Source organism: Salvelinus namaycush, chromosome 16, assembly GCF_016432855.1.
Source record: "Salvelinus namaycush isolate Seneca chromosome 16, SaNama_1.0, whole genome shotgun sequence".
NCBI classification, from domain to species: Eukaryota; Metazoa; Chordata; class Actinopteri; order Salmoniformes; family Salmonidae; genus Salvelinus; species Salvelinus namaycush.
In genome coordinates, this window is record NC_052322.1 from 44825345 (window position 1) to 44837976 (window position 12632).

The following is a 12632-nucleotide window of genomic DNA, read 5'->3' on the forward strand; positions in this document are numbered from 1 at the left end:
TCAAAGACTGATCTGATTGGGATGTGTTGGGTTCTGTGGTGTTGGTGAAGTGACATTAAGTTGGTCAGTAACCTGGTAGTTGGCGTGGGTAACCCAGGATGGGCAGGGCAACGACCAGCGCTGCTGCGCCTCCTGCCAGGAAGCCAATCCACCAGGCCCCCACCCACAGAGGGTTCTCTGGAGTCAGCTCCGTCCTACACACAGGGAAGGGGCACAGAAGAAGATATGACGAAGAGGACAAAAAGTTGAGAGATGGACAATAATGAAGTCGAGAGCTTTGGTTTATTTATTGAGAATTATGAGTAAATGTTACACTGCAAAGGATCACTAGAGGGTAGTATTGAATATCTGAAGAATGACCACTGGAGGGTAGTATTGTATATCTGTAGAATGGCCACTAGAGGGTAGTATTGTATATCTGTAGAATGGCCACTAGAGGGTAGTATTGTATATCTGTAGAATGGCCACTAGAGGGTAGTATTGTATATCTGTAGAATGGCCACTAGAAGGTATTATTGTATATCTGTAGAATGGCCACTAGAGGGTAGTATTGAATATCTGTAGAATGGCCACTAGAAGGTAGTATTGTATATCTGTAGAATGGCCACTAGAGGGTAGTATTGTATATTTGTAAGTCGCTCTGGATAAGAGCGTCTGCTAAATGACTTAAATGTAAATGTAAATGTATATCTGTAGAATGGCCACTAGAAGGTAGTATTGTATATCTGTAGAATGGCCACTAGAGGGTAGTATTGTATATCTGTAGAATTGCCACTCAAATCAAATCAAATGTTATTTGTCACATGCGCCGAATACAACAGTCTATGACTAGGCTGGCTGGAGTCTATTGTATATCTGTATATCACTAGAGGGTACTATTGTATATCTGTAGGAAGGCATTTCCCCTTTTAACCTGTCTAGGACTGGCCTCGCCAACAGCCAATGAAATTGCAGGGCACCAAATACAAATCAACAGAAATCTCATAAATCAAATTCCTCAAACATACAAGTATTAGGCACCATTTTAAATATACAATTCTCATTAATCCAGCAACAGTGTCTGATTTCAAAAATGCTTTACAGCGAAAGCTCCGCAAACGATTATGTTAGGTCACCACCAAGCCACAGAAAAACACAGGCATTTTTCTGTGCGCCAAAGAGATGAGTCACAAAAAGCACAAATAGAGATAAAATTAATCACTAACCTTTGATGATCTTCATCAGATGACACTCATAGGACTTCATGTTACACAATACATGTATAAATAAAGTGCATATTTATATCAAAAAATCTCATTTTATATTGGCGCGTTCCGTTCAGTAGTTCTAAAACATGTGGTGATTGTGCAGAGAGCCACATAAATTCACAGAAATACTCATTATAAATGTTGATGAAAACACATGGAATTATAGATAAAGTTCTCCTTAATGCAACCGTTGTGTCAGATTTAAAAAAAACTTTACGGAAAAAGCATAATCTGAGTACGGCGCTCAGAGCCCATAACAGCCCAAAAAAATATCCGCCATGTTGCACCGTCAACATTAGTCTGAAATAGCATTATAAATATTCACTTACCTTTGATGATCTTCATCAGAATGCACTCCCAGGAATCCCAGTTCCACAATAAATGTTTGATTTGTTCCATAAAGTCCATCAATTATGTCCAAAGAGCTTCTTTTGTTAGGGCGTTTGCTAAACAAATCCAAAAGCGCGTTCAGGTCCAGTTGGACGAAAAGTTCAAAAAGTTATATTACAGGTCGTAGAAACTTGTCAAACTAAGTATATAATCAATTTTTAGGATGTTTTTATCATAAATGTTCAATAATGTTCCAACCGGAGAATTCCATTGTCTGTAGAAAAGCAATGGAACGAGAGCTACCTCTCAAGTGAAATGCGCGTGACTGAGAACGAGGCTGCTGCCAGACCCCTTAGTCAAACAGCTCTCATCCGGCACCCCTTCACGGGAAAAGCCTGAAACAACGTTCTAAAGATGGTTGACATCTAGTGGAAGCCGTAGGAAGTGCAAAATAACCCATATCGTACGCTACGGTCACAAGACGCAGGCCTCCTAATTGTCCCTAGAATTTCTAAGCAAACAGCTGGAGGCAGGGCTTTCTCCTATAGATCTCCATTTTTATGGAATGGTCTGCCTACCCATGTGAGAGACGCAGACTCGGTCTCAACCTTTAAGTCTTTACTGAAGACTTATCTCTTCAGTAGGTCATATGATTGAGTGTAGTCTGGCCCAGGAGTGTGAAGGTGAACGGAAAGGCTCTGGAGCAACGAACCGCCCTTGCTGTCTCTGCCTGGCCGGTTCCCCTCTCTCCACTGGGATTCTCTGCCTCTAACCCTATTACAGGGGCTGAGTCACTGGCTTACTGGTGCTCTTTCATGCCGTCCCTAGGAGGGGTGCGTCACTTGAGTGGGTTGAGTTACTGACGTGATCTTCCTGTCTGGGTTGGCGCCCCCCCTTGGTTTGTGCTGTGGTGGAGATCTTTGTGGGCTATACTCGGCCTTGTCTCAGGATTGTAAGTTGGTGGTTGAAGATATCCCTCTAGTGGTACGGGGGCTGTGCTTTGGCAAAGTGGGTGGGGTTATATCCTTCCTGTTTGGCCCTGTCCGGGGGTATCATCGGATGGGGCCACAGTGTCTCCTGACCCCTCCTGTCTCAGCCTCCAGTATTTATGTCGGGGGGCTGGGGTCAGTTGGTTATATCTGGAGTACTTCTCCTGTCTTATCCGGTGTCCTGTGTGAATTTAAGTATGCTCTCTCTAATTCTCTCCTTCTCTCTTTCTTTCTCTCTCTCGGAGGACCTGAGCCCTAGGACCATGCGTCAGGACTACCAGGCATGATGACTCCTTGCTGTCCACAGTCCACCTGGCCTTGCTGCTGTTCCAGTTTCAACTGTTCTGCCTGCGGCTATGGAACCCTGATCTGTCCACCGGACGTGCTACCTGTCCCAGACCTGCTGTTTTCAACTCTCTAGAGACCGCAGGAGCGGTAGAGATACTCTTAATGATCGGCTATGAAAAGCCAACTGACATTTACTCCTGATTATTATTTGACCATGCTGGTCATTTATGAACATTTGAACATCTTGGCCATGTTCTGTTATAATCTCCACCCGGCACAGCCAGAAGAGGACTGGCCACCCCTCATAGCCTGGTTCCTCTCTAGGTTTCTTCCTAGGTTTTGGCCTTTCTAGGGAGTTTTTCCTAGCCACCGTGCTTCTACACCTGCATTGCTTGCTTTTTGGGGTTTTAGGCTGGGTTTCTGTAGAGCACTTCGAGATATTAGCTGATGTACGAACGGCTATATAAAATAAACTTGATTTGATATCCCACTGTGTATTCGATAGGGGTGAGTTCAAAAACTACAAACCTCAGATTTCCCACTTACTGTTTGGATTTTTTCTCAGGTTTTTGTCTGCCATATGAGTTCTGTTATACTCACAGACATCATTCAAACAATTTTAGAAACTTCAGAGTGTTTTCTATCCAATACTAATAATAATATGCATATATTAGCATCTGGGACTGAGTAGGAGGCAGTTTACTCTGGGCACGCTATTCATCCAAAAGTGAAAATGCTGCCCCCTATCCCAAAGAAGTTTTAAGGTGAAATCATTTTTATACAGTCTATGGGTCCAGCTGAATCAGATACGGTAAATACAGACGGATTAAGACGCTGTTCCTCTGAGCTAAGTCAAGAGGTATGGTAGGCGGAGGCAGACAAACAGAGGTACTCACATCATGTGGATCTCTGTGTAGATGTTGAGGAAGTATCCTCCTAGAAGGTACCCTGCTGCTGGACCCATGATGGCTGCTGTATAGAAGATCCCTGAGGAGCCAGACAGACAGAGACCAGAAAAGAGCATCAGTTAGGGACTTCCTACTTCCCCTCATTGTTACTAAAAGCATTGTAATTGGGACAAATCATTCACTAAACCCTTAACCTCAACTAAATCTTGTAATAAATAATGTGGTGACTAAACTGCTTGGAGTAACCCTGGATTGTAAACTGTCATGGTCAAAACATATTGATACACCAGTAGCTAAGATGGGGAGAAGTCTGTCCATACTAAAGTGCTACTCTACATTCTTAACAGCACTGTCAACAAGGCAGGTCCTACAGGCCCTAGTTTTGTCGCACCTGGACTACTGTTGAGTCATGTGGTCTGGTGCCACAAAGAGGGACCTCAGAAAATTACAATTGGCTCAGAACAGGGCAGCACGTCTGTCCCTTAAATGTACACAGAGAGCTAAATTAATGATATGCATGTAAATCTCTCATGGCTCAAAGTGGAGGAGATATTGACTTCATCACTACTTGTTTTTGTAGGAAGTGTTGACATGCTGAATGCACCTAGGTGTCTGTTTAAACTACTAGCACACAGCTCGGAAACCCATGCATACCCCACAAGACATGTCACCAGAGGTCTCTTCACAATCCCCAAGTCAACAACAGACTATGGGAGGTGCACAGTACTACATAGTCACAAATACACGGAAATCTATTCCACATTAAGTAACTCATGCGAGTAGTAGAATCAGATAAAAAAACAGCTAATATCTACAAAACAAAATCCATGTGTACGTGTGTGTAGAGAAGTGGCCTGAGGGAACACACTTAATGTGTAGTGAAAAGTGTTAGGAAACATTTTAAACTGTCTATAACTGCCTGAATGTTGGTGGACCCCAGGAAGAGTAGCTGCTGCCTTGGAAACAGGTAATGGAGATCCTTAATACATACAATACAATTGTTCCTGCCTCAACCGGGTTAAAAGACTTCATTGTTCCTGCCTCAACCGGGTTAAAAGACCTCATTGTTCCTACTTTGATAGTTTGGTTCATATGTGTTGTTTATTTTGATCAATAAGAGAGACAGACTGAGTTCTTTCACTGAGTTCTCACTGAGGTCATTGAAATGGTGATTGTCTTCTATTGCCTCTGTTGCCTCTGAAAGGAAAATAGCAGGGGAGAGGCACAATTCAAAGGCATATTATTGATGTCTGTGGGGAAACTGCTGAATGGAAAGACGAGAGGTCTAAGGGATGGTCAAAATTGCAGGCCTGATTCTGGACATGACATTGTTCCTGTTTGATGTCAGGTCAATAGAGAACAGATGTAAGCAGGGGTTTCTGGGACATGTCTGCTGGAGTTCAGTTGGTGACATAATGACATAATGTTTCCCACATCCAATTTGAACAACTGTATTCAACAACCAATCAATAGGGGTGTAAACAGTCTGTCACCGTTATAGAGTTACAAAATTGCCATTCCGATCCATTAGATATACAATCCTCTCTACAGGCATGATTTCACATCTAACGAGTGCGTGTCTTTAGTGAGTCATTCTCGGCTATATGACATCTCATGAGTCAGCCAATGAATAAGACTCTGCTCTCATCTGCACATCCTGTTTCCTGTCATTCCACCCTTGTCTGACAGTCTCACAGCATTCTGGTGGCTGCTGTGTCAGTCTGTGATCTCTGACCACCCACACACACCTAATGCAGAAGAGACCACACAGATATAATTCACACACGGTATCAGTCAGCCGACACAACACCGCCAGGACACGGTATCAGTCAGCCACCACAAACACCGCCAAGACACGGTATCAGTCAGCCACCACAACACCGCCAGGACACGGTATCAGTCAGCCACCACAAACACCGCCAAGACACGGTATCAGTCAGCCACCACAACACCGCCAGGACACGGTATCAGTCAGCCGTCACAAACACCGCCAGGACACGGTATCAGTCAGCCACCACAACACCGCCAGGACACGGTATCAGTCAGCCACCACAAACACCGCCAGGACACGGTATCAGTCAGCCACCACAACACCGCCAGGACACGGTATCAGTCAGCCGACACAAACACCGCCAGGACACGGTATCAGTCAGCCACCACAAACACCGCCAGGACACGGTATCAGTCAGCCGACACAAACACCGCCAGGACACGGTATCAGTCAGCCGTCACAAACACCGCCAGGACACGGTATCAGTCAGCCGACACAAACACCGCCAGGACACGGTATCAGTCAGCCACCACAAACACCGCCAGGACACGGTATCAGTCAGCCACCACAAACACCGCCATGACACGGTATCAGTCAGCCACCACAAACACCGCCAGGACACGGTATCAGTCAGCCGACACAAACACCGCCAGGACACGGCATCAGTCAGCCGTCACAAACACCGCCAGGACACGGTATCAGTCAGCCGACACAACACCGCCAGGACACGGTATCAGTCAGCCACCACAAACACCGCCATGACACGGTATCAGTCAGCCACCACAAACACCGCCAGGACACGGTATCAGTCAGCCACCACAAACACCGCCATGACACGGTATCAGTCAGCCACCACAAACACCGCCAGGACACGGTATCAGTCAGCCACCACAAACACCGCCAGGACACGGTATCAGTCAGCCACCACAAACACCGCCATGACACGGTATCAGTCAGCCACCACAAACACCGCCAGGACACGGTATCAGTCAGCCGACACAAACACCGCCAGGACACGGTATCAGTCAGCCGACACAAACACCGCCATGACACGGTATCAGTCAGCCACCACAACACCGCCAGGACACGGCATCAGTCAGCCGTCACAAACACCGCCAGGACACGGTATCAGTCAGCCACCACAACAGCGCCAGGACACGGTATCAGTCAGCCACCACAAACACCGCCAGGACACGGTATCAGTCAGCCACCACAAACACCGCCATGACACGGTATCAGTCAGCCACCACAAACACCGCCAGGACACGGTATCAGTCAGCCGACACAAACACCGCCAGGACACGGCATCAGTCAGCCGTCACAAACACCGCCAGGACACGGTATCAGTCAGCCACCACAAACACCGCCAGGACACGGTATCAGTCAGCCACCACAAACACCGCCATGACACGGTATCAGTCAGCCACCACAAACACCGCCAGGACACGGTATCAGTCAGCCGACACAAACACCGCCAGGACACGGTATCAGTCAGCCGACACAAACACCGCCAGGACACGGTATCAGTCAGCCGACACAAACACCGCCAGAACACGGTATCAGTCAGCCGACACAAACACCGCCAGGACACGGCATCAGTCAGCCGTCACAAACACCGCCAGGACACGGTATCAGTCAGCCACCACAACAGCGCCAGGACACGGTATCAGTCAGCCGACACAAACACCGCCATGACACGGTATCAGTCAGCCGACACAAACACCGCCAGGACACGGCATCAGTCAGCCGTCACAAACACCGCCAGGACACGGTATCAGTCAGCCACCACAACAGCGCCAGGACACGGTATCAGTCAGCCACCACAAACACCGCCAGGACACGGTATCAGTCAGCCACCACAACACCGCCAGGACACGGTATCAGTCAGCCGACACAAACACCGCCAGGACACGGTATCAGTCAGCCACCACAACACCGCCAGGACACGGTATCAGTCAGCCGTCACAAACACCGCCAGGACACGGTATCAGTCAGCCACCACAAACACCGCCAGGACACGGTATCAGTCAGCCGACACAAACACCGCCAGGACACGGTATCAGTCAGCCACCACAACACCGCCAGGACACGGTATCAGTCAGCCACCACAACACCGCCAGGACACGGTATCAGTCAGCTACCACAAACACCGCCATGACACGGTATCAGTCAGCCACCACAACACCGCCAGGACACGGTATCAGTCAGCCACCACAAACACCGCCATGACACGGTATCAGTCAGCCAGCACAAACACCGCCATGACACGGTATCAGTCAGCCACCACAACACCGCCATGACACGGTATCAGTCAGCCACCACAACACCGCCAGGACACGGTATCAGTCAGCCACCACAACACCGCCAGGACACGGTATCAGTCAGCCACCACAAACACCGCCAGGACACGGTATCAGTCAGCCAGCACAAACACCGCCAGGACACGGTATCAGTCAGCCACCACAACACCGCCAGGACACGGTATCAGTCAGCCACCACAACACCGCCAGGACACGGTATCAGTCAGCCGTCACAACACCGCCATGACACGGTATCAGTCAGCCACCACAAACACCGCCAGGACACGGTATCAGTCAGCCACCACAACACCGCCATGACACGGTATCAGTCAGCCACCACAAACACCGCCAGGACACGGTATCAGTCAGCCACCACAACACCGCCAGGACACGGTATCAGTCAGCCACCACAACACCGCCAGGACACGGTATCAGTCAGCCGTCACAACACCGCCATGACACGGTATCAGTCAGCCACCACAAACACCGCCAGGACACGGTATCAGTCAGCCACCACAAACACCGCCAGGACACGGTATCAGTCAGCCGACACAAACACCGCCAGGACACGGTATCAGTCAGCCACCACAAACACCGCCAGGACACGGTATCAGTCAGCCACCACAAACACCGCCAGGACACGGTATCAGTCAGCCACCACAACACCGCCATGACACGGTATCAGTCAGCCACCACAACACCGCCAGGACACGGTATCAGTCAGCCAGCACAAACACCGCCATGACACGGTATCAGTCAGCCACCACAACACCGCCAGGACACGGTATCAGTCAGCCACCACAACAGCGCCAGCACAGAAAGAAGAAGAGTAGTAAGACGATAGTCTTCACCATATGAAAATCAAGTAAGCTGTGATCTGCAGTTTACAGGTCCTTTGACACGGTACAGTTGTATTTTTGTTTTACGTTTAAATGAGACATTGTACCATTATTAAAAACAATGGAAACTTGTGTCTAGTGGATGATAAAGACATGCACCACATGAATTAATATGAACAGTGTAGGAAATACAAAACATCTCTTAAAGAGATCAGAACGATGGTCAGAGTGTTGTGCTTAGGGACTCACCGATGTACACCGGAGCGTAGCTGGACTTGACGTTCTCGTCCAGGTAGGTGACGCCCAGAGTGTAGAGGGGCGTGGCTCCCACCCCGTGCAGGAACTGGCCCAGCATGAAGACAAAGCGGTAGCTGGACAGGCCCCCGCCCTCCCTCTCATGGCACGGGCTGGTACGGTTCCCCGTGCACACCCCTGTCCGCTCAGTCATGCTTACCTGGTATGGGGGAGTGGTGAAGTGAGGCAGGGCGAACACAAGAGATCCTAGCGCCATGACCAGCACCCCCCAGCCCAGCCAGCGAGGCTTGTGCCCCGTCCCACCAAAGTAACTGACGAAGGCCAGGCACACACAGGCAGCGATGTCGTAGGAGCTGGCGATGAGCCCGGTCTGGTAACTACGCAGGTCAAAGCGCCTCTCTATGGAGGTCACCACGGTGTTGATGAAGCCGTTGATGATCATGCCCTGGAGGAAGGAGGCCACACACAGGAAGAACAGTACCCAGCGAGGGGTGTTGAAGGTCTGGATGACTCGGGGCGTCAGAGCCCCCCAGCCACACAGCCCTTCTGAGTCTGCGGGGATGAATGTGAGGCCCAGTGGGGTCTCCGCGGGTGCTAGGCCCGTGTAAAGCTGTCCAGGCAGTGGGGTCTCCGCGGGTGCTTGGCCCGTGTAAAGCTGTCCAGGCAGTGGGGTAGCAGCCCTGGTGAGGATGATGTGGCTAGCGGGGCCATTTCCAGCGGCGCTGCCGGGGCCTAAGCCCACTGGGCTGTCCTCCTGAGAGTCCACGGGGCTGGGTGTCTCTAGGGAGGGGCCCATGGGGCTGTCCTGGAGGTCCAGCAGCTCCTGCTTGGAGCTGAAGGAGGCGTCGGCATTGAGTAGGATAGGCATGACCCCAGGGAGGGGCTCTCTGAGAGGGATAAAAGGCCTGGGAGACAGGGGAGGATTTTGAGGGAGAGGTAGTGTGCTGTAATAAAGGGATGTTTTTCTCCTGTGGGCTAGTGTCTGTACTCTATCTCACCCAGGGTTTCTCCTGTGGGCTAGTGTCTGTACTCTATCTCACCCAGGGTTTCTCCTGTGGGCTAGTGTCTGTACTCTATCTCACCCAGGGTTTCTCCTGTGGGCTAGTGTCTGTACTCTATCTCACCCAGGGTTTCTCCTGTGGGCTAGTGTCTGTACTCTATCTCACCCAGGGTTTCTCCTGTGGGCTAGTGTCTGTACTCTATCTCACCCAGGGTTTCTCCTGTGGGCTAGTGTCTGTACTCTATCTCACCCAGGGTTCGTTTATGCCATTGAGCAGTGAAAGTGTCTGCAAGTTGAAAACAATCCTCTGCCAGAGGGGACCACTGCACAGGGAAATGGACAGGATATGCTTTACTGGGGCCTCTGGGAAATGTCCTCCTAAAAAAGGAGAGAAGAGGACTGTCAGACATTATCACAAGATGTTCTTCTGAAAATATAAAAATGTGGAGATTAAAAAAATTATGATTCTAATAAAACACATGAACTTTAATCTGAGCCAATTCCTTTCTGTCTAGTGCCTGCTGACAGACAGAGAGCACGTGTCTCTGGTCTGGTCCGGTTTAGCCCGGTCTCGTGGTACTGTACTGCCTATTACCCTCCTATGATGGTGCCAGGGCGATGGAGCGGTCCAGAGGACCAAAATAAATAACACTAAAGGGATTAGCTCTGCATGGGGGAGCTGGTCCAAGGACAGGCCAAAACACTAACACAACTACATTGTCCAGACCCACAGGTTCCCCCCAGAAAAACAGACCCCCCCAGATAAAACACAGCAGTCATCTCACCATGTCACATGAAGACATACTATATCTACTCAGTGAATGTTCCCTATATACTTTACTGGCTCTCAAGAACATTGTCCTCCATGAATGACAGTTGAAATACTTTGAATAATATCTCTGATAAATGTATGCAAATGAACCCGTTGACGACACATGGTGCTGTGGAACAGAAGGTAGAGAACACAGGCTAACAGGGGAACCAAAGGTCATTCATATGGTGATCAGCTGACCCCTGGATCTCTCACCCCACCACCACAACACAGGCTAACAGGGGAACCAAATACGGTGATCAGCTGACCCCTGGATCTCTCACCCCACTTCACCTCTCTTCACTCCACACCACCTCACCTCTCTTCACTCCACACCACCCGACCTCTCTTCACCCCACACCACCTGACCCCCCTTCATCCCACACCACCTCACCTCTCTTCACCCCACACCACCTCTTCACCCCACCTCTCCTCTCTTCACCCCAGCTCACCCCACCTCTCTCCACCCCACACCACCTCTCTTCACCCCACACCACCTCACTTCACCACACCCCACCTCACCTCTCTTCACCCCACCTCTCTTCACCCCACACCACCTCTCCTCTCTTCACCCCACACCGCCTCACCTCTCTTCACTCCACTCCACACCACCTCACCTCTCTTCACTCCACACCACCCCACCTCTCTTCACCCCACCTCTCTTCACCCCACACCACCTGACCCCCCTTCATCCCACACCACCTCACCTCTCTTCACCCCACCTAGCTTCGCCCCACACCACCCCATACCACCTCTCTTCCCCCCACACCACCTCACCTCTCTTCACCCCACCTCACCCCACCTATCTTCACCCCACACCACCCCACCTCTCTTCACCCCACCTCTCTTCACACCACACCACCTCTCCTCTCTTCACCCCACACCGCCTCACCTCTCTTCACCCCACACCAGCCCACCTCTCTTCACCCCACACCTCTCTTCACCCCACACCACCTCTTCACCTCACTTCTCTTCACCCCACACCACCCCACCTCGCTTCACCCCACACCACCTCAGCTCTCTTCACCCCACCTCTCTTTACACCACACCACCCCACACCACCTCTCTTCACCCCACACCACCTCACCTCTCTTCACCCCACACCACCTCTTCACCTCACTTCTCTTCACCCCACACCACCCCACCTCGCTTCACCCCACACCACCTCAGCTCTCTTCACCCCACCTCTCTTTACCCCACACCACCCCACACCACCTCACCTCTCTTCACCCCACACCACCTCACCTCTCTTCACCCCACATCACCCCACCCCATAGATTTGGATAGAAAACACTCTAAAGTTTCTAAAACTGTTAAAATAATGTCTGTGAGTATAACAGAACCTATTTGGCAGGCGAAACCCCGAGGACAAACCATCAAGGATTTTTGTTTTATTTTGTTCACTGTGTTTACATTTACTTTTCTATGGGAACCTAGATTTCTGTGGCAGTTGGTTGCAGTTCCTATTGCTTCCACTAGATGTCAACAGTCTTTAGAAATTGGTTGATGTTTTTCTTTAGAGAGATGAAGAATTACGGCTATTCAGAACGAGGGTCCAGCCTAGTGTACTCTTTTGTTTGGGCGCGCGACCTGAAGCTCGCGCCACTTTCATTTTAGACGCATGTAACGCTCGTCGGAAGGACGAGACCAAGGTGCAGCGTGGTACGTGTTCATGTTTCTTTATTAAAACCGAACACCAAACAAAACAACAACGAACGTCACGTCTTGAAGGCTACACAGAGCTAACAAAAAAACAACATCCCACAACCGAAGGTGGCAAAACAGGCTGCCTAAGTATGATTCCCAATCAGAGACAACGATAGACAGCTGTCCCTGATTGAGAACCATACCCGGCCAAAACATAGAAACACAAATCATACAAATCATAGAAATA

The 12632-nt window shown here is 49.8% G+C and overlaps 2 protein-coding genes across 2 annotated transcripts in view; one reads left to right on the forward strand and one right to left on the reverse strand.

Annotated features, from left to right (window-relative positions):
* Window positions 1-9795, reverse strand: part of LOC120061480 (solute carrier organic anion transporter family member 4A1-like) — a 33971-nt gene extending 24176 nt beyond the window's left edge. Inside the window, exons 1-4 of the mRNA XM_039011325.1 lie at window positions 9631-9795; window positions 8922-9555; window positions 3751-3841; window positions 73-194 (exon numbers count right to left, since the gene is read on the reverse strand). Of these exons, the coding sequence (XP_038867253.1) occupies window positions 73-194; window positions 3751-3841; window positions 8922-9555; window positions 9631-9795 (1012 nt within the window). The remainder of the gene's footprint in view (window positions 1-72; window positions 195-3750; window positions 3842-8921; window positions 9556-9630) is intronic.
* A 1038-nt stretch (window positions 9796-10833) lies between these two features.
* On the forward strand, window positions 10834-12015 carry LOC120061702 (extensin-like). The gene is made up of 2 exons (XM_039011597.1): window positions 10834-10882; window positions 11186-12015. The coding sequence occupies exons 1-2, from the start codon at window positions 10834-10836 to the stop codon at window positions 12013-12015; spliced, it is 879 nt and encodes a 292-aa protein (XP_038867525.1).
* Window positions 12016-12632: the final 617 nt, after the last annotated feature.